Source organism: Vulpes vulpes, chromosome 2 (assembly GCF_048418805.1).
Source record: "Vulpes vulpes isolate BD-2025 chromosome 2, VulVul3, whole genome shotgun sequence".
Lineage (NCBI taxonomy): Eukaryota > Metazoa > Chordata > Mammalia > Carnivora > Canidae > Vulpes > Vulpes vulpes.
In genome coordinates, this window is record NC_132781.1 from 158352339 (window position 1) to 158373773 (window position 21435).

General features: G+C 53.2%; 2 protein-coding genes across 2 annotated transcripts in view; one reads left to right on the top strand and one right to left on the bottom strand.

Annotated features, from left to right (window-relative positions):
- The window catches only part of UBXN10 (UBX domain protein 10), a 17381-nt gene extending 12049 nt beyond the window's left edge, over positions 1-5332 (bottom strand). The window contains exons 1-3 of the mRNA XM_072750988.1: positions 5137-5332; positions 1609-1700; positions 695-826 (exon numbers count right to left, since the gene is read on the bottom strand). The gene's annotated coding sequence lies outside the window, so the exon portion shown is untranslated. The remainder of the gene's footprint in view (positions 1-694; positions 827-1608; positions 1701-5136) is intronic.
- The window catches only part of PLA2G2C (phospholipase A2 group IIC), a 22737-nt gene extending 2583 nt beyond the window's left edge, over positions 1-20154 (top strand). Inside the window, exons 2-5 of the mRNA XM_072750990.1 lie at positions 5157-5257; positions 7182-7326; positions 8996-9099; positions 17132-20154. Coding sequence (XP_072607091.1) covers positions 5218-5257; positions 7182-7326; positions 8996-9099; positions 17132-17301 — 459 coding nt within the window. The 5' untranslated portion in view covers positions 5157-5217 and the 3' untranslated portion in view covers positions 17302-20154. The remainder of the gene's footprint in view (positions 1-5156; positions 5258-7181; positions 7327-8995; positions 9100-17131) is intronic.
- Positions 20155-21435: the final 1281 nt, after the last annotated feature.

The following is a 21435-nucleotide window of genomic DNA, read 5'->3' on the forward strand; positions in this document are numbered from 1 at the left end:
CCAACTAGCCAATTGCTGTGCCTTCCTCCTCTTTAAAGAGAGGTTTGACTTTGCTACCTTTGTCTCCCCTTTTCCTTTAAAGAGCATGTCTTCAGAGGACAAACCCTATAGTGCCTGGTCTCTGGTGGAGCCGCAAAATGGATTCTCAGGAAATGTGGCCAGAGGTCCCTGCACCACCAGCTTAAATGTGGACTCATCCTCCTTTCCAGCCACGATTGCCTTACTCCTCCACTGACTCCATGAGTTCCAGCCAGCTTGTTCCCCAACTGGGCCTTCAGTCTTTTCACCTCCAGAGTCTTCTGCTCTTGCCTGCCCCACCCCACTTCTTTTCTCGAAGTTGATCCAAATTTACTGATCTCCTGTTAAAAAGTCTCCTCTTTCACGAAGGCCTTTCCTGACCACCTCCTCCCCACCCCCAAACTTCATGGGCTTTGGCTGATCCCTTTTGGTCCAGTGGAACATGCCCAGGATGGCACCATGCACCCTCACTACGTCAGTTCCTCCCATCTTCAGTGCTCTCTTCCAGAAAGGCATCATTGGTCTCCTTTGCCATAGAAAACAATTGACCTCAGGGTCCCTCAAGTTAATGAGTGGGAGAGCAGTTCCAGAACCTCTGGCTGATTCCAAAGCCCACTCTCTGTACCCCCAGAGCCCCACCCCGGCATTCCCACATGGCATCTTTACCTGTACCTACCTATTGCACTGGTGGTGAGGTGGCTGGTATGGCCCCTGGAGTCCAGGCTTGAGTGTGAATCCTGGCTCCACCGCTTGCTAGCTGGAGACCTTGGGTAGCTGATGACACTTCTCCGGACCTCAGTTTCTATCTCTGTAAGAATGTAGGTGGTAAGAATGGGAGTGTGGCAAGGGTGAAAGCAGATTCAACCTGGAAAGTTCTTAGCACAGTGCCGGGCACTTGGTGAGCACTTGGCGAGAACTAGTGTTCATTATCATGTTGGTCTCATCCTACAATGTGCCCCTGCTTTAGTAGGGTATGAGCTCCTCCAGGGAAGGAGCCTGTGCCTGTGTCTGAGTCCCCTGCTTGGCTGACACAGTGTCTGCTTCATGGTAGGTGCTCAGCAAATCAGAGTTAAATTAATGAAGAGGCAATGCTGACTCCATTGCTGGCTTTTCCACTGAGAGACTGGCTAGGTGCCACTTGGTATCCCCCAGGGATATCTAGTTTGAAGTCTAAATGACCTCCCCCAGGACTGGGCTCAAGGCAGGAGCTTCCGTCTCTTGGCAGCTGGTCCCCAAAGAGCAGTTGGCCTCTTTTTGAACTAGCAGCCTCTAGATTTTGGAGTCTATACCCAGTGTCCTATTCTGTCCTCGATCCCACCAGATGTGTCGATTGAGACCACAGATAACCTTGGTCTCAGAGGGGGGACCAGGTGTGTGCTCTGGTAGAGAGGCCCAGAGGCTGGCACAGTTACTATATATCCTGATGCTTTGGCTTCCCAAGGGGACCTGCAAGAGGGAAGTTTCTGGGTAATGAAATTTACCTCTTAAAGTACTACAGGTTTCTACGGTTTCCCCATATTATTGGAAAACATCCATAATGTTCTCCTTTCCTGTCTTCTTAAACAAAACATAGCAAACATGGTAACTCACCTTGGCTACTGTTGACTAATCCCAGGTTGTTATCTCTGGAACTTGTTGAATCTTGCTGGCAATCCACAGGGGGTCAGGCGCATTGTCTCCACCTGACAGATGATGCAGCTAAGGCTCAGTGCACTTCAGTGGCTCTGCCAGGAAGTATAGAGCCCTGCTCCAACCCTCTTCTCCAACAGAGAATCTGAAGTTATTTGCCTTGCGCCTTTGCAGTCTCTTATACAATGCAGCCTTTTCTTGATGACTTGACATCAATAACCACTCCAGGCTGATGTAGCTAGAACCATCTGCCCCTACACTCGGTGGCCCCAGGTCCATAGGCTTGGTCAGTTCTTGTTTTGATCACTCCTGTCTCTCCCTTGCCTGCCTGCCTGCCTGCTTGCCTACTAACAGCCGCCCCTGTAATCCCCTTCCTGTTCATCCGCTGGGGCCGAGAAAGAGAGGCTGACCCCTTGCTGGCATCGTGCCTCAAATAAGAGTGTTCGTGGCATCTGCTTGGATGCTTGGGTCGTTTTGGTTTTGTTTTCTCAGCCCTGTTTTAGATAGGTAGAGCCCCTCGGCCCAATGACCCACAGGGAAGCAGACAGCTAAAGGTTAGGGATGCCGCCTTTGGTGTTGACACACCTGAGTCGAGTCCTGGCTCTGTCGATTTGCAGGACAAAATGCCTAACCTCTGCCAGTCTCTATTCTTTCATCGACAAGCTGGGTTCATCATCTAGGCCACATTGGGAGCATTAAAAGAGGGTTTAAGGAGATAATCTACAAGCTGTGCTTAGCCCCATGCTGGCCCCCAGTAGGGGATAGTTTTGTTTATATTTCTGTAACTTGAAGCATGATCAGATTCTGATCATTCATGCATTCATTCATTCCTCAAATATTTATTTACTTCCAACTCTCCATGCCTGGCTTCCTTATCTGCACCATGGAGGTAATGGCAGTATTTCTCCAGCTGGAGGCCGTGAGGACTTAATGAGTAACTGTATGTCAAGTGCTCAGAAGCCACCCAGGGTGTAGAAGTGGGACAGAAAAGTTACTCATCCTCACCATCAGTACTAGTGTGTGTCAGGGCCCACCGGTGCTGGTTAGGTACTAGGGATAAAGAGGTGAACGAAATAGAACGATCTTTGACTTATGGAGCTTACAGATTCTTTCCTCTTTATTTACTCCACGGGGAGAAAAACCAACCCATTTGTCAGCATTGTCTGTAAGATGAATTGGTGGGTCTGAGAGCGGTAGCTCACGGAGACCTGCCAACTTGCTGGCTACTCCCCCAGAGGCTGGCATTGGAGTCCATGCTGCCTTCCCTACCATGTTCTTGCCCTTCATCAGATCCCTGGGCTGCTGGCCCTGTGCTCTTGCTTTGGGCTCAGCACAATCTAAAGCACCTGCAAGCAATCAGTCAAAGGGACGAGCCATGCCGGTCTTGCCTAAGTCAGAGTGTGAAGGCTGGTGTCTGTGAAAATGCCTCAGAATGCCACATGGGCAAGAGGTCTAGGCAGGGAGCCTGGCGAAGTAGAAAGAGCACTAAATTTGGAAGTTGGGACCAGAGGTTCAGTCCTGGTCCTGCCACTTGGTAGCTGCGTGTCACTTTTCTCTGAACCTTGCTTTTCTCAACTGCCAAGCAAGAAGGTGATAGGCTCTACCTGGTAGGGTCACGTGGGGAGCAAAGGAGTGGAATATAAATTTAAGATAATTCAAGTCCCCTTCAAACCCATCCTTTTGGACATGAGTTCACTGCTTATCACTCTATATGGGCTTAGATTGGCCTCCCAGGACACAGACCCTGAGACAGAGAAGTGCATTCTCAGGAGGCTCCTAGGAGAGACACCTGTCAGGAAGTGAACAAAGCAAGACTGGAGAGAGGGAGAAGCTGACACACAGGAAGAAACTGATGTTCAGAGAAGCTGACACACAGAGGGAGAAGCTGGCACACAGAGGGAGAGGCTGGCATACAGAGGGGAAAGCTGGCATACAGAGGGAGATGCTGACATGGAGAAGCTGGCACACAGAGGGAGAAGCTGATACAGAGGGAAAAGCTGGCATATAGAGGGAGAAGCTGACACACAGAGGGAGAAGCTGACACACAGAGGAAGAAGCTGGCATCAGAGGGAGAAGCTGACACACAAAGGGAGAATCTGGCACACAGAAGGAGAAGCTGGCACAGAGGGAGAAGCTGGCACAGAGAAGAAGAGCTGGAGCACGGAGAGACACTGATTTCATTACCAGTAACGCACCCAGGTCCCTTTCTTTGTCTCTCCAAAACGTCATCACCTGCTCATTTAAAAGACGTATGTGCCTTCTTCTTGGACTAAACCATCACACGGTTATTTTTGCAGACTCAGAAGAGGAAAGGGAGCCAGCCCAGAGACATGGAACCTAATTTAAAAACCTCCCTGCGGCACTTGAAACAGAGACTGGCTGGGACCAGGACTGGTCAGGGCCTAGCCGGACAGCCTCCAGCAGAATCTGGGCAGAGAGGGCCAGAGGTAGCAAAGACCCCTGATGAACTGGCCCTGGGGCTCTGCAGCAGGACACTCATTTTGAAGTTTTCCTGGGAAACTTTGTCACAGAGAGTAAATCTAGCCAAAGCTCTGTACCTGCCAAATTCTCTGGGCTCAACAGAGCTATTGTTCATACTCCAAGTCCTGCTGTTATCAGATCTGGGCTGATTTCTGATGGGCCACATCAAGACCACTTGAATTTAGAGAGAGCTGTTGCCAGAACGGGTGTAGGGGTCGGGGTGGCTCCTTGGGATGACAGGGGATGCCCAGCCCTCCTCTGTTGTCCTGTGGGAAGCGAGCCACGTATGGGGACCCTTACTGTTGCTAAGAGTAAGAAGAGGGGGTACGTTTTGCTGTCACAGCATTTCACAGTATTGAGCAGTTTTACCTCCATTGTTTCCAAAGGTCCCCCCAAGTCTGTGAAGCTGGGGGTTATGTGGATTCAAGGAAGCTGTTCTGACTCTTGTTTCTCTGTCTCCAAAACAACTACAGAGCCTTTCAGGTTATAAGGATTAAATCATGGAATACCCGTGAAGACCCTAAAGAAAACAGCACCTGGCATTGAGTCACGTCTTAATAAATGTTCAAAATTACTGATAGGTATTTTAGACTCACTTGATAGGAGAGGAAGCCGAGATTCAGAGGGGCTAAGCTCCTGAATGAGATACCTGATACCAAGGAAGAAAGACATGGCAGGGGCCCACCGTGCAGGTGGGGCTAGACTTCCTGGCGCGAGATTTCCATCACGGACACCCCCACCCACCCACCCCAATGACTGTAAACTTGGGAACAGAGGAAATGCTGACTCCTCAAAAGAAAAAAATAAAAAGAAGGAGTTGAAGGGATGATGTTGCCAGAAAAAGAAAAGAAACACTTGCACTTTTCAGACAACTGAGTCCTTCGTATCTTTATGTTTAGGTCTAAATACCAGAGGGGGGATCATATTCAAAGATAAATAGGTTTGAAAAGGATCCCTTTGCTCTGAGCCCTGCACTGTGATTGGAGTTTTGCACCCACATGGCCTCACCTCATTTTGGTCTTTTTCAGGAGTTCAGCTGGCAGAGGAAGGTGTGATCCTGGTGCCTCTGACCCCCCGGTGTCCTCGGGAATGAAGGCCTTTGGGGTTCTCGTGGTCTTTGCCTCCTGCTGTAAGTAGTATGGAGCTGAGAGAGCTCCAGGACGTCCTCCTGTCTGGGTGCTTCTATGTCTCTGGGTGGCCCCTCCTGATATGGCGTCGAGTGAGGGGAAAATCAGGTGTCACTCAAAAGAGAATCAGGAGTGGAACAGGCTCCCACCAAAGTCCTCCTCCTTCTGTTTCTTCTACAGAATGGATTGGCCCCAGAATTGGGACCTCAGAAGACTTCTAGAAAATCAAAGATTCCTAACCATTTGCCAAGAAAAAGGGTCTTTGACTACTGTTTTACCACACACCCCCTTTCACCCCCTTTGGGAGCCTTTTTTTTTTTCCTTTGGATGCTGGTTGGCTTTGTTTAAAGTCATGTAGATTCCAGAACAAAAGCACAGACATATATCGAGCTAATTTAGGGACAATTAATGCTCATCAGAAAGGCTCTCATATGGTGACTTATGGAATAATGTGTAATTATAAGTCATTGCTACCAGGAGATCAGATAACACACCTCTGCTAAGTGAAAAAGAACTTACTAGGAAACAGTGTTGGGTTTGTTGGGAAACGCTTTGACTCTGGTTTGATGAGTTTGATTAGTAGAGATTTCTCGGGGTCTGTTTTTCTGTTTCAGCTGCGTAGCTTTCGGGTCCCCAAGTCAAAACGCCAAAAGCAGAGCTCCCGTATTCCCTTAATCCATGGTGGAATTTACAGTTTTCAAGATCATGGTGGGTTTGGGGGGGTCCCCATAGGCAGGGAGGACCACTTCCACAGCCCCCGCGGTGACCCCCCTCCCCATATCAGTGCCAGAGGCAACCCTGTTCTCTCTCTCTGGTGCAGGAGGGTGGAGGGGGTTGCTGCTTGGACAGCAGTGACCACCCCAAGCTTCCATCCCCTCTGCAGTGCTTCACGACAACAAAACCCGCAGCTTCACAGGGGAAGTCTCTCGTGAACGTTTCCCAAAACCCTCTCTCTCCGTTTTTCTTCCTCAAGTTCATGTTTGCATGTTATTGTATCGCAAAATGAATATGTGCAGGACATGAAAAAGTAAAATAAGTGATTATCAACAAGATAAAGCCACCTCTCATCCCTCCCAGGCCCCAGTCCTTTTCCTACACCCAGAGGCAACCGCTCTTAAGAGCCCGATATACATGCTTCTAGGCTTTTCCACACATACATTTCAAATGTTTTAATAGAAAAGTAATACATGTTCATTGTAAAAAAAAAAAAAAAAGTCAAACAGCCTAAAAGTATATAAACGGTGCCTCTCATCTTCTCCACCTACTTCCTCAATCCCACTGCCCAGAGAGATTGCTATTAAAAGTAGATGTTTTCAAGACACCATTTAGTTATTCTCCCGTCAGTGGATATGTGGGTGGTGTTCAATTTTTTGATACCACAAGGGACGCGCTGCAGCAAATATCCCCGTGTGTGTGTGTGTGTGTGTGTGTGTGTGTATATATATATTCTTCCCCCACTTTCATAAACATTCTGTAAAAAAAAAAAAAAAGTAGATTGAGGGTATCTTTTCTGCCTCTTAAGTATTTTGTGTCTCCTGGGAGATTATAAATGCCTGATGATATTTGTAGGTTTTGGCATCTCAGGCTTTGAACTTTTCCCGTTAATGTTGCATCAGACCCAAGGGTGTTTCTGCCTAGGATGGTGGTTTTTCACTTTGCGGGGGAAGACATGGTTGGCAGTAATGCCCCGAACATCATGGAAGCCGGGTTCTCAGCCTCAGCTAGCAGGAAACTGGCTGTGGGACACAGTGTTTGGATCCTATTACCTTCCCCATGAGAGGGGCTGATGATCCCAGCCGTGCCCACATATGGGGGCGTGTTTTGGGGTCTCCTGATGTCCTGGATGCAAGCCCTCTGGGTACAGGTCGCCAGGCTGGGCTTGTCCTCACCACCCTGTTGTCTTCTTTCTTATTTTCTCCCCGGCAGTGATGGCTCCTGCCCACAGCAGCTTCTGGCAGTTTCAGAGGATGGTCAAACACGTCACAGGGCGGAGCGCCTTCTTCTCGTATTATGGATATGGCTGCTACTGTGGTCTTGGGGGCAAAGGGACCCCCATGGATGACACTGACAGGTGAGTCCAGAGGCTCCAGGCCTGCCTTCATCTGATTTGCACTGAAACCCAAGCCTTTGGGGTGGGGGGCAGGGTGTTAGGACTGTCGCACTGCGAGGAACAGAAGCCGTCTGTGGTTTGCCGCTCTGCAGCCGCCATCTTGAAGCTCTTGTGTTGGAACAACATGCCCCGAATTCTCATTTTGCACCAGACCTCGAAAATTATCTAGTCAGTCCTGCTCAGAGCCCCAGAAACATTTGCACTTCTCAAACGTCACAGCAAACGTGATCTTCTCTCAGCAACCCAGTTTTTTAGGATTAGAGCACAGCAAGACTGCCCTGCTGTCTCCCGGGCCTAATTCCACATTCCGGGAGAGAGAATCCCGGTGGCCCAGTTTGGAAAAGTTGTCCATCTGGGCGAGGCCACATGGTCCAACGTGGCTGCCAGGCCCACTCTTCAGCGTGGGGATGGGGAGCGTGAGTCCCAAGAAAAAGTGGAGGTTGGCATAACCTGGCGAGGGCATGGGGAGGTAGGTGACAGATAGTTCGCACGTCATTCATCTGAAGGGAGAAGAAGCCAGGTGTTTCTTTGTCACTTTGAACCTCACGTGGACAAATACGTACCTGCTGCAGGGACTGAAATGTCGCTCTTGGAGCTTGATTCCTCTGGGCTGGACTCCTGAGAGCATGGAATATTCTAGCGGGAGGGACCCCAGAGCCCTGCAGGGGACCTGACACTACCCATCATGTGTGATTTGCATATAGGGCCTAACTTAATCCTTACATCCAGTGGCCAGGGCAGTTACCATCCCCATCTTACAGGCACCAACCGTCAGGACCTGCTAAACCTCTTGGCAAAGTCTAAAGACACACCAGCCCCTGAGTGGCCAAGTCAGGACCTGAAGGAGAATTTGCTCGTCTCCCAGTCCCGGCCCATTGAGGCTCTGCGCCTCCCCTTTCAAGCCCAAAGGCTGATGAGAATTTTAAAGCACCATGAGACAAAGATGACAAACAGCAAAGAGCCCTCTTGCAGGGGGTGATGACGACAGGAAGGACCGAAGTGTCTGGTCCAGAGCATTTGCTTTTCCCTGTCTTGGAATCCAGCCCCCGGTCTCGGCCCTCCTGCCCTTCCTGCCCTGGCCAAGGCCGGCCCACCTGTTTTCTCTTCTTGGTGCTCTCCCTTTTCCTGCTCCAGGCCACTTTGAACATCGTGAGAACAAGGTCTAAAGGACTCTGGGGGTTTTTGCTGAGCCCTGTCTCCTCAGGGACTATCACAGTGCTTGGCACATAGCGGGTGCTTAGGAAAAAGTTCATTCCATGAATGACCGAGTCCCATGGACCTAGGTTTGGGCCCCAGGTCTCTCATTTTCCAGCTGGATAATTTTAGGAAATTCCCCTCTTAGGATCTCATCTCCTCCTCTACCAAAGAGGGATGATGATCACACTTCGCGGGGTTTCATAGAGGAGCTAATGAGGTAGCAGAAGTTTCTAGAAAGGGCTCACTGCCTGTTAGTGGTTATGTTTATATTGTTAATATTTTTAGGGACTTCCCTCCTTATTGTCAATGCCGTCTCGCTCCAGGGAGGATACGGGGGAGTCCTTCCCAGGTTGCACCCTCCGTCTCCACCCTGCTGATGCCCCAGGGCCCATCCACTGGGGAAGCCCCTCACCCCCTCTGGTCTGGCCCCCAGATGCTGCCTGGCACATGATTGCTGCTACGGGAAGCTGAAGCAGCTCGGCTGCCAGCCTGTGCTGAACGGCTACCAGTTCCACATCGCCAACGGGACCGTGGCCTGTAAGTAGCCCTCTCTACGGGGAAATGGCTTTGAACCCGGGCCTCTCCTTAACGTCTGCCTCCTAGCAGAGGCGTGCTTTGCGACAGAAAGTGACAATTCTAGGAATCAGAGCTTCTTGGGAGCCCTTACTTGGTCTCTGGTCTCTCCTGTCCACGGCTGTCTCTCTAGTACCCCCTGGGAGCGTGCAGCCCATGCCTGGGGTATAGTACTTGCTCAATAAATAGTTGTTGACTTGAGATTACACTGAATCTTGCAGCTTTGCCTGGCAACTGTTGCCGTTGAGAACATTCCTCCTTAGGTCTGTCATGTGTCACCTAAGCAGCTCATCTGTCTTTCGGTTGGACAAATATTTGTTAAGGGTGACTACATGCCAAGCACGGGTAGGTGCCCTGGGAGACACAAAAGTAAATAGGAGGGGTCAGGGAAGGGAACTCATGTGTCATCGAGGCCATTCAAGGAAGAGAGCAAAGGACAGGGTGGGCCAGTACTGAGTGTCGAGCAGGTGGGGAGTGGCCCCTGATACCCTAGAGCATATCTCTGGGGCTGCTAGGGTGTGGGTGTGTGTAGGGCAAGTTTGGTCAAAGCACATTTGAAGTCACTGCGCCTTCTCGTGAATGCCCTTCATTCCAATGGCACCAGTGGTTTGAATGCCCTTTAGGGCAACTGGCTTCCTACCTGGCCTTGTGGAGGTGCATGGACCCCTCTCCTCCCTGTGCGTATTTGTGTTCAGCTATGAATGTGTCGTAGTTCACCTGTCTCTTCCCCAGGTGAGGGAACCGCCACCACCCTTCCCTTCCTCTCCCCCACTTAGAGTGGGTGCTCAGCCCCCAAACCCCAGCGCTTCCTACCCAGAGCCCTAGCTCAGGACACAGCAAGACTGACCAAGCGTTAGGGCTGTGGGTTGTCCCTGGTCCAGTGATGAGACCTGAGTCTTGGGGGGTGGGGGGCTCAGACCCCTGCTTCTCAGCCTCCATGGCCCCCAGCCCCCAAGCACACTGTCGACTGGGAGAATCCTCTTTTTCCCACGTGAGTTCAACGAGGCTTCTGTGTCGGAGCTCTCTGGCCATGCTCTCACACCAGAGCAATGTGTCTTCTGGAAGGTCCCCCAGGCCGCGTGCAGGGGATGGGATCCGGACCTAGTGAGGGGTGGGGGCCAAGGGAAGGAGGTCGGAGGTTTTCCCCAAAGTATTGTTGACTTTGGCACATGATGCCATTGGAGGCAGAGACCGAGTCTCTGGCAGCCTCTTCCCACCTTTCCGGGCCTCACCTGGCAGGAGTTGGGGGGACAAGCCTGGGGTTTGGACTGGGTGCACACACACACAAAAGGGGCCTCTGACTCTTCTCAGCCTGGCTTATGGTCTCACTTCCCTATGGTTTCTGCTCATCTCTATTCCTCTTGATCATAACATATGTCATGTCAAGCGTTACCTTAAAGTGCTTGAAAAGTTATCACTTTTAGAGAAAATGTACTTGAGGAGCTCTGTCCTCTGATGCCCCCATAAGGTTCAGGGACTGAGGAAGAAGGGAAAAGGTGATCTGAGGAGGGAAGTAGAAATTCAGTAAGTGCAGAAGACCTGCCTGCACCCTGGTCCCGGGCTCAGGGCAAGCCTCTGCCCTCTGCACCTGGAGCAGCTTTATTTATTTATTTATTTATTTATTTTTTTGAGCAGCTTCTTTAGCAATCCTCTTCCTCCTGTAGGGCCAGAGCCACAGCCTGGGGGCCCCAGGAGATGCAGGAGAATGATCTGGGGTAGAGGCTGTAGCCCACCCCCCCACCCCGGAGGTGGCACATGGAAACATCTTCTGCTTGGCACCTGCTGGGTGGTGGTGGGAAGTGCAGGCAGGGTCTGAGAGCTGGGCTGGAAAGTTTGCAGCCTGGGCTGTGCTTTCCACCGATGCTGCCAGGAAGCCAGTTGCTCCCAAAGCTTGAGCAGACCTTCTGGACTCCAGAGCCCTGCTTAGGGAGTTAGCACGGGGAGGAGACGGATGCTTCCCCATCACCACCAGGGCATCACCATCCTCCTCCTCAGCTGCCCCAGCCAGTGAGTACCAGGCCAACCCCCCCATCCGCTCCACTCCACCTGCCAAAGCCCGGCTCCCAGGAGCAGGGCTAGGAACTGGGTGATCTGGGTTCTCATCCTGGGTCTGCTGCTGCTACATGCTGAGCCCACAAACCAGACCCAGTCACATTCATTTACTCGTCCAGTATTGCTTGAGTGCCTACTGGATGCCCATCCAGGGCCAGCGCTGTGCATGGGCCAGGGCACAGAGCAAGGCAGCCTTAGGTCCTGTTTTCCTGGCATTCTCCAGGGCTGAAAGCGCCCTAGAGACCCTCTAGACCAACCGCTCATTGTAGGGTCGGGAGGCTGAGGCCCAGAGGGCATAGAGTTTGATCTGAGTAACAGGCAACATTAAAACACGTGTGTCTTCAGCCTTTCCAATGCTCTGGAACATACTGCTTGGCCTGATTTTTCTGGGCCTGAGTTTCTTTATCCATAAAATAGGTATATTAGCAACAGCTTCAGTCTGTGAGCATCCGTGATAGACACTTTACACACAGCACCGTAACCCCCAGGATACACCTTTGAGGTGTGGGCATGGTTATCAAGAGGGACCCTGAGGCTCAGAGAGGTTAGCTGAGATGGCCACGGTCCCACAGCCAGGAAAAAAAGAGTCGCAAGTCAAACCCACATTGTCTGGCCGCAGAGCTGGTGCCCCTGTCTCACACTGCCCTCCCCAGCAACATGAGGCTGACGGGAGGGTGTTGGGGGGATGCACTTTGTTCCCATGAATGCAAGTCTTGCTGTCAGCAGCATGCTCATCAGAATGCTCAGCGCCAGCCCAGGGGACAGAGAAAGGCAGATGGAGACTCGGCTCCTCCGTGATGCCCCAGATCTTTCTGTTCTGAAAGATCTTCTGAGCTTTATGTCTCCTGCTAAGAGGCCCAAAGAGAGCACATCCTTTGGAGTCAGGCAGAGCTGGGTCTGAATCCCAGCTCCACCCCTTCTAGCTGGATAATTGCACAACTAGCCTGGGCCTTAGTCTCTTCATCTGTAAAATGGGGTTAACAATCTGTACTTCATAAAGTACTAAAGTAACCCCGATAAAGGGTCAGGCCCATAGCAGGTGCTTAGGTAATGCCTTTCCTTTTAGAAGCTGAGACTTCTATATGCATCTAAGTTTTCTTTTCCCCTTTTGACTTTTGCAGAAGAGCACTGGGATTTGCTTCATTACTGTTAGGAGATTTCTCTGAAGCATCTCCTCTGCACCTGCCGCGCCTCAAGCTACTATCATTAACTCCTAAGGAAGAAAAGCTCTTCCCTCACCCCAGTTCCACCGGGGTTCAAAGAGCTGCCCTGCAAGGGTTAACTGTCTCCCCCACCCTCCCACCCCAGCCTCCAAGTTCTGAAATCCTGTACCCAGAGCCTGGCCCTGGGTTGCTTAGCAACCTGCAGCTGATCCGGGATGCAGTTGGTGAGCAGGGAAGGGAAAGGGAAAAACAACTTGGCCTGTCCATGTCTTTAAATGTCACTGGGAGATCTTTGCAGAGAAAGGCCTGTAACCCAAGCCCTGGGGCTAATTTGCCAGGTGGGGACGGCTGCCCTCGAGCAACCAGGGAGGTTGTTATCCCTCCTTTGGGTGGTCTTACGTAAGTACTTGGCATTTGCAGGGGACTTTAAGATTAGCCAGCAGAGATACCCCCCCACCTCCACCCACATATGCACGTGTGCATTAGTGCAGGGGCCATGGGAGGCAGAGACCAGGTTCCAGCCAATAGTGCCACTTACACCTCCATGTCTGAACCTCGGACTTCTCCCTCTGCCAACGAGGGAAGGTGAACAATGGCAACCACTGGAATTTGCAGTTTGCAAAGACCTTTCTCCTTCATTACTGAATGTATTCCTTCACAACACCTCCACTCGCTGACACATCACCCTTTTCTTTCCTAGCATTTGTGTCTACCTGAAATTACCTTGCTTATTTATGCAGCCACTCTCCCACCAAACAGAATATGAGTTCTGGAGGGCAAGGAACAAGCCTGTCTTGGGGGTTTGGGGGCGGGGGCAGACTCATCCTCATTAGAACCCACAGAGAAGGATGCCCTGGGAGCTATGCAACGTGGGGCCTGCTTGCAGGAGGACCTGTACCTCTAGTTATTAGCCAAAGGCCTGGCACATGTTAGGAACACTGTACCTGTTTGATGAGTGAATGAATGAACAACTCCTGAAATAGTTAATGCAAGTGTCTGGTTCCCGATTTGAGAGCTGAGGCAACAGGCTTGGAGATGAACAACTTGCCTGAGATCCTAAAGCACGCAGATGGTGGGTCTGGATGGAGAAGCTGGCTTCCCAGGTTTCCTAGGATGGGGATCCTTTTGCTGCCCCCAAAGACAGTGAGTGTCCAGCCCCGTGAAGCAGTAGCACTTAGTGATGGGCTGCTCACTGCGTGTTTAGGGCTAAAGATGTGCGATGAGAAGACAAACTCCCTGCCCAGAAGGAGCTTGCAGGGGGAGGGGATCAGGTCCCAAAATACTCAGAAATAAAGTGCACTCAGGTGTGGATCAGTGCTGCAACAAGATGACAGGATATGGAATGACAGTGGCAGGGAGAGAGAAGGATGGCTACTTCAGGTGGCCGCAGAGGCCCTCACAAGGAAGTGGCATTTAGCCAGTGTGGCAGGAGCCGAGGCGATGGCAGCGGGACAGTGGAGGCTGGTGGACCCGGGGCCACGGGATGGGCCGACAGGGGAGGAGTGCACCCTCTCCTTCAGTAGCAGGGGAAGCCGCCAGAGCATTTGAAGCAGGATGTGCTCTAATGTTGCTTTAGAAAGATACTCTGGCCGCTGCCCATGGAGGATGGGGAGCAAGGGAAGAAAGATGGGGGGCCACTAGTGAGCACTGGGGAGATGCTTCCACAGGGTGGTGGACTGGAGGAGAGAAGTGCCAGATGCTGGGTGTTTTGGAGGTAAATTGTCAGGAGCTGCTGATGGATGAGTTGTGGGGTGGGAAGGTAAAAGAGACAGGATCCAAGGTTCCCGGCCCAAGCGGCCATGGGTAAGGAGTTGACCAAGCTTGTGCAGATGGAGAAGAACGGGCTGTGGAGACATGGCAAGCACTCGGCATGAGCCTTCTTGAGTTCGAGATGCCTATTTGATGCCTGACGGGGAAGTCAAGTGGACATGCACATGTTGGAGTCTAAAGCTCGGGGGAAACACCTGGCTGGGACGAGAACCCGAGAGTCATGGGCATTCAGATGGCATTCGGAGCCCTGAGACTGAACCAGAGGCCCAGGGAGGGGATTTAGAGAGAGGGTGGAGGCCTGGGGCACAGGTAGGCAGAGGCCTGGCAGGACCGGAGTTCGCCATGGGCAGGAAGGTAGAGCATCCTGCTTCCTCCTGGTTGTGGAAGTCTACTTCGTGGACTGAGAGAGATGGTCCTGATGCTATCAGTTCCCTTCCTCATGTCTCAGTTTCTCCACCAGCAAATTGAAAGACGTAGGAACTGGATTCAGACGTGTTTTGAAAAGATGGCTTGCAAAGAGGACATTTCTTGGCCTGGGGCTGCCTCTCCTTCTAGGTCTTGACAGGCCTTAGTCCGGCCATGGCTGTGGGATGCCCCAGAAATGATTGTCCACAGCCATTGACCCCTGCTCAAGATCAGTTTCTGGGGGGTCCGAGGCCCAGGCGAGGCATTAGAGGTCACACTGCACAACAGGAGAGGGTCATACTCCAGGCGTCAGAAAGGACCAGCCAAAGCAAGAAGTGGACAGCGAAGAGAGAGAAAGGACAAAGGACAAGTGAGACGGAAGAAAGGAAGAGAGGAACAGAGGACCGAGGTAACCAGAAAGAGGACAAGGAAGAGGAAGTGGCCAAGGCAGAGTGGCAGTACCTGGGTGAGTGACAGCACAGGGACACCAGGCCCTTTCTGGAGGAGAGTGTGGTTGAAGGGGCAGTGCCCTACACCCAAGTAGCCCCCTGAGAACACCAGCCATGAGTCTAAGTGGGCCTGTAGACCACAGCAGCCACCCCAGAGGGAAGCAAGGGGTGTGCTGGGTACGGCGGTGGCAGTGGTGACGAGAGGCCTGAAAGGGACAGGGGCTTGAGAGAGGCTCCTGGAGGAGCTGGGGCTTGATGGATCCTGGAGGATCTTCACAGATGGAAAGAGGGAGGGCAAAGGTGAGCCAGGTATCAGGAACAGTGGGAATGACGGGAGCCGAGAGCCAGGGGCAGGAGCATCCCTGGCACATTTCATGAGGGTGCATGGAGGGCACAGCTGAAGCATAGGGGGTGGGTGTCGATGTGCCTTGAGACACTGAGTCTCCAGAGAGATGTGGGAGGACAGCTTGCTGCCAGAATCAGACTTCAGAGGGAGAAAAGCAAACAAACAGGACAGCCAGCACTGGGGCCAACCTCAAAGGGCCCCTCTCCTTCCCAGATGCCTCACCATCACCGTCACCATAAGCCCTTACGGAGCACCCTGGGCGAGCCTGCCACGTCCAAGCCACTCCCTCTGTAAACAGCAGCGAAAATCCTCCCAACGATCCTGCCCAGTAGACATCATTATTTATTTTTGACACTAATATTTTAATCATCATTTTGTAAATATGGATACTGAGGCTAACTTGCCCATGGTCAACAAACTGGGGAGTCTGGCTGCCTCCCTTCCTCGCCCTCAACCCTCAGAGGAGAGTGGAACACACCCACAGGCACACACACACCCACCCACACACACTCTCTCTGAGCACTACAGTTCTGACAACTAAATAAAAGATCTCCATCTAGTGGTGACTTGGCCTAAGGGCAGACACTCAATCCCAAAGGCCCATAGAGAGAGGCTACATTGGTCAGCGACCCTCAGTTGAGCACCTACCATGCACCAGCATTTGTTCTGCACACTGGGGATGCTGTGCAGACAAGACAGGCAAAGCGCCGGCCTCACAGAGCTCACACTCCACTGAGGGAAGACGGACACGTGCAAGCAGACCCATAAGAGGCGTACGGGTTGTGCAAGGCACAGGGAATGAAATAAACGGGGTGTGTGGAAGAGTGGCTGGAGGGAGCCCTAGATCAGGGGTCTGGGAGGACCTCTCTGAGGAGGGGAAATCTGACCGAGACCCAAAGGAGATGATGGATCCAAGTCACCTGAAGATCCTGGAGGGAAGTGTTTTAGACAGAACTGTGAGAGCAAAGGCCCTGGGACAAGACCAAAGCAGGCATGTGATAGGCCAGCGTGCCTGGAGCAGAGCGAAGGACGGTGGGGATGGAGAGGTTGGCGCGGGCCGGATTACGCCTGGCGAGGATGTGGATGTCTTCCCCCAACACTGGGAAACTGCCCTGGGGCTTAGGCGGGAGAGAGGACCCCATCCAGATGACAGTTTAGGAAGGCCCCTGTGCGTTTCCTCCTGTTAGAGAGGAGAGCTGGAGGGGACAGGGATTGGGGGTAGCGGCCAAGAAGGTGGAGGGAAGGGGGTGGAGCCGGAAGTATTTTAAACAGAGGCATCAGTGGTGCTTGCTGTGGACTGGATGTGCAAAGTGGATGGATGTGCAAAGTGGAAGGCGGGGAGGAACCCAGGCTGCTGCTCACTTTCTGGCTCGAGTAGGAGGTGGTGCGGTTTGCGAGCCGGGAGCGTGGGTGAAGGACAGGCCGGTGGGTGGAGGGAGCGCTGCATCAAGTGTTCCCTCTGAACGCCTGAAGTTGGAGATGCCGGACACGTCCACGCGAGATGTCAAGCAAGCAGCTGGAACTGTGAGGTGAGCTCTGAGAAGTGGGTCCCGTGTTGTTGGCCTGCAGGCCGGCTCAGGGCACCCCTCCCCAGTGCGGCCCAGCCTCCCCACCCCTGCCCTCTCTCCCGTTTCCTCCCTGCTTCTCTTCACTCTAGTCCTTGTGGCATGTCCAGGTGTGACCGGGGACACAGGAGACGGACTCCCAAATTCCTCCCTCTCTGCTCAACCCTTGACCCCCTTGCAGCAAGCCTCTGTTTTCCCTGACCTTAGAACGAAGCGGAGCCCCCAGTGACCCTTCTCTCTCTGCAGGCAAGTGTGCCCTGGGTCCCAGCGTCAGCTGCCTCTGTGGGCTACGGGCATGTGAGTGTGACAAGCAATCTGCGTACTGCTTCAGAGCGAGCCTGCCCACCTACGAGAAAAACTTCAAGCAGCTCTTCTCCAGCCGGCCCCGCTGCGGCAGGAGGAAGCTCCAGTGCTAGGCAGCCACCAGCCCCCCTGTGGGTCAGCATCGTTTCAGTGTCACCTGTCCCTCCCGGAAGCCTTCTCATGCCATCCGCAACAGCTCCATTTCTGCAGTCACCCTTCAGCACCTGGCCTAGGGTGCTCCCAACCAGAGGGCTGCCGATCAGCAATAGAAAAGATAAAATCCTGGCACGCCATGGAGGGAGACAGCCCCTACTCATAGACACAAATAAATAACACCTTCTGAAAGTCGTTAAGTGCTAAGAAGCAATGTAACAGGTGACAGGAGAGAAAGATGTTCCCAACCCCCATCCAGGAATTTCCAGGAGGTGGAAGGGGACCCAGGATCTACCCTAAACTCTCCCTCCACTCCTACCCCAAAATCAGGATGCAGGGTGGACTTGGGGACTGGGCACACAACCCACCTCCAGCTGGGGGCAGAGCAGGGATCCTGCAAAACACGGTCTTTGCACACAGCTGAGGATCCGAGAGGTGCACTGGGATTTCGTCTCTCCTCTGTTCGGGTTCTGTCCTCTGACGTCCCTCAGGTAGGAAAAATTAATGCCATTTTCATCTGGACACAGTGTGAGGATATCCACAGCCACCACTGCCACGTGAGTGTCATGACCAGGACGTTGTCAAAGGGAGAGAAAGAGGGCCTGGAAGGGGGTGTCAGAGATCCCCGAAATTTCCGTCCAAATCCAGAAGCCCCTGGTGATATCAGACTTAGACTCTAACAAACACCGAAGTGACCTGACCTGAGCGGGCTCTGTCGTTTATAATGCCCAACTGGTATGGCAGGTTGCAAAATTGGCCACAAGTGTCCTTACCTCTCTTATCCTTGCCTCTCGTGAAGGGACGCTCAGCTCGGCCCATCAAGAAGTCGAGTCTATTTTTCCCAGTTGGAATCTGAACTCCACGCCGGCCTTGTGAATGACATCGGCCAATAGAATGTCGTGGAGCCTATGGACGGTCTCCCAGTTTCCCAGCCTAGGCCTCGGGAGGCCTGGTGCTCTAACTCTCTCAGGACGCCGAGCTCTGCCGAGAAAAAGCCTGGGCGGACCCCCTGGCGGATGGGAGCCAGAGTCCATCAGCCCTGCTGTGTCTACTCAGACCTCAGACATGTGAGAGCGCTCAGCAAAGATCAGCAAAGCCCACGCATTGCAGACGGTGACCCACGAGAGAAGCTAGCTGGAACTGGAACAACTGTGTGCCCGGCTCAGCCCAGGCGAAGCTGCCAATTGCAGAACTGTGAGCCGAATAAAGGCTGACATTTGAAGTCACTAAGTCGTAGTGTGGCCTGTTACACTGTATAGCTCACTGATGTAACTGGTCTTCATTCATGGAGACTCCTGGGTTCTCGGCCCTGTGCTGCAGCTTGAGGCCACAAAATATTGTGGACGTGGCCGCTGCCCTGAACCTTGCAGGTCTGGGAGGAGAAAGGCCACCCTCGTATGATAAGGGAAAACACGCAGAGGGCTGTAATCACACGGTCGTCCAACAAACATGTCGTGAGCCCCCCACTAAGCGTCGGGCACGGTGCAGGGCATCAGGGATTCAGAGGTTTTAGGAAAACAAATAAAATCAGGTCTAAAAATCCTGGGGAGAGCTTCAAAAGCTGTAGCAGCCTTTAGAAGTTCAAGTTCAGCCACTTAAAATCTGGATTGAGTGATGCTGTCACTCATGTGAAGAGACAGTAAGGGAAGCCAGGAGCGGGTGGTCAGCAGAGGGTCTGGGAGCCGGGGCTCTGGGCTCTGCCTCGCTCAGCTGGCAAGGTCGAGTGGTAAATTCATCCGCCCTTCCTTCTCCCTCCCTCCCTCCCTTCCTTCTCCCTCCCTCCCTCCCCCTCTCTCCTCCTTCTCTTCCTTCCTTCTTTATTTCCTTCCTTCCCTACCCGCATGTGCTCTATTAATTACAACTGCAGAAGAGGAGCTTGAGGTTGGTGGGCATCCATGGCAATAGTCGTAAAGGTCTGAGGTAGGTGGTTGCAGAAAAGCAGGTGTGGAATTAGTGTGTTTGGGTCCAAGCCAGGCCCCTCCACTCCTAGGGGCGTTCTGATCACAGCAGAGGCCAGCTCAGGACTCTGGGCATATCTGGCATCTGCCACAGAGGAGACAGAGGGCCGGGGCTGTGCCCAGTAGGGAAGACAGAGGCTCCGGTGAGAGATCCAGGCCACCTTCCTCTCCCTGGGTCTCAACCCCTGATGCGTAAGTTAGAGGGAATGGGCCCGTGCTGGCATCCAAACCCCACTGGGTTCTGAGAGCTGGGATTGCAGAGGGATGTCGTTGACTTTTGCTGAGAAATCTGCTCTCCTGGGAGGACAGCCATTCACCCATCAACAAGTAAACCCTCAGGGCCTACTCCAAGCCAGGCCCTGTGCTAAGAGCAGAGAAATAAAGATGCATCAGACTCCAAGTAGCTCACAGATCAGGGGAACACAAGCCAACAGACAATGATACTACTGCAGGCTGCAGAATGCTGGAACGGGGTCAGCGTGGGGAGCAATGACCGCCACCCAGGAGGGCCAGGCCTGGCTCCCCAGGGGGAGTGCTGGGGGTCTGACACCTCATCGGGGGACTCAGGATGGCCAAGTAGGGGGGTGCAGAGCCTCCCCGGGGAGAAGGATGGAAGGTAATTCAATATGAATCCCTGCCACCTGCCCCTCCCCATCTCAGCTGAGGGGCCCGCCTCCATCTTTGCCCCCCCCAGGCCAAAAATCTGCATGTCAAATTCATTCTCTCATATCTCACATCCCACATCCAATCTGTTGGCACTCCTTTCAAAATAAAACTAGATTCTGTATGTATTTATAAAATACTTAGTAAAAGGCACACATTAAAAAAATAAAATGAGAGAGGAAACATCTCGAATCTGACCACTTCTCACCACCTTTGTGGCTGCCACAAGGGTTGGAGTCGCCATCACCTGGGCTACGGCACCTGCTCTTCTCGTTCTCTCCGCCCCCACCCGGGCCTCTGCAATCTCTTCTCCACGCAGCAGCTGGTCAGCAAGCACAGTGCCTGGCGTCTGACCAGGTCCCCGCTCTACTCCCGTCCTCCACTGGCTCCCCTTCTCCCTGTAAGAGCCAACGTCCTCCCAGGGCCCAAGAGGTCCCCATTGGCCCCCACTTCTTGGCTCGCCTCCTCTGCTCTCTCCCCACACCACCTCAGCTACTCTAGCCTCCATGCTGGTCCTTGAGCACCCCGGGCACGCTCCCTTTGGAGGACCTGTCCCCACCTGGCTGTTCCCTCTGCCTGGAAGGGGCTTTGCCCACGGCTCACTCGCTATCTCCTCCAGCTTTGCTGCCATCTCACCTCCCTCGTGAAGCTGATGCCGACCACCCTATTTGATACTGTCCCCCACCCTCCGGCCTGTGCCTTCTCCCTTGTCCTGCCCCTTCCAGTTCTGTTCCCTGCAGCTCAGTGCACCTGTACTCATGGTCCGTCTACCCCGCGGGAGTGTAAGCTCATGAGGGCAAGGGCCTCTGCCCATCGCTGATGTGGATTTTGAATGACACGTGGCCAAGAGAACATGGACTGTGATGGGATCACAAGTAGCTCCCAGTGGGGAGCGTGGAATGTGGGGAGTGGTTTTCCAGAACCAACAAAAGTGAGGAGGTGGGCAGGGCTGGGTTGAGGAGAGCCTTGCGGTCCCCCTGAGGAGCCTGGGCCTGATCCTGGGAGCAGTGGGGGTCCCCCACCCTCATTCTCTGCAACACAACCACTTTCCACCTGTGTGCACTTGGGGAGCTCAGGCACCTGGAGCCGCAGTGTCCTCGGGGGCACGTGGTAACAGGGAGGATGAGCGTGAAGGCGGCGGGTCTCCCTCACACTCATTCCTTCACCCCTTCACCGCTTGGCACTGGGGGTGAGCCCCCCGCCTCGGGGGAGACAGCCTTGCAGCGAATGTGGATGTATTTTCACAGTAGCCCCCTTTGGATGGGCTGTTTCTCGTGTCTGGAGGAGCCATCAGCCAGCGAGGGGGTGGGGCGTGGGTGCACCTTCCACCCCGGGCAGGGGCCAGGCTCAGCGCCCCATGGCAGAAACGCTGGCTGCGTGGGTGGGGGCCGAGTCTGCGGAGTCACGGTCCCCGTTCCCACTCCCGGGGTGTCTGTGAAGCTGTGAAAGGCGCAGGGATGAGCAGATGTGGGG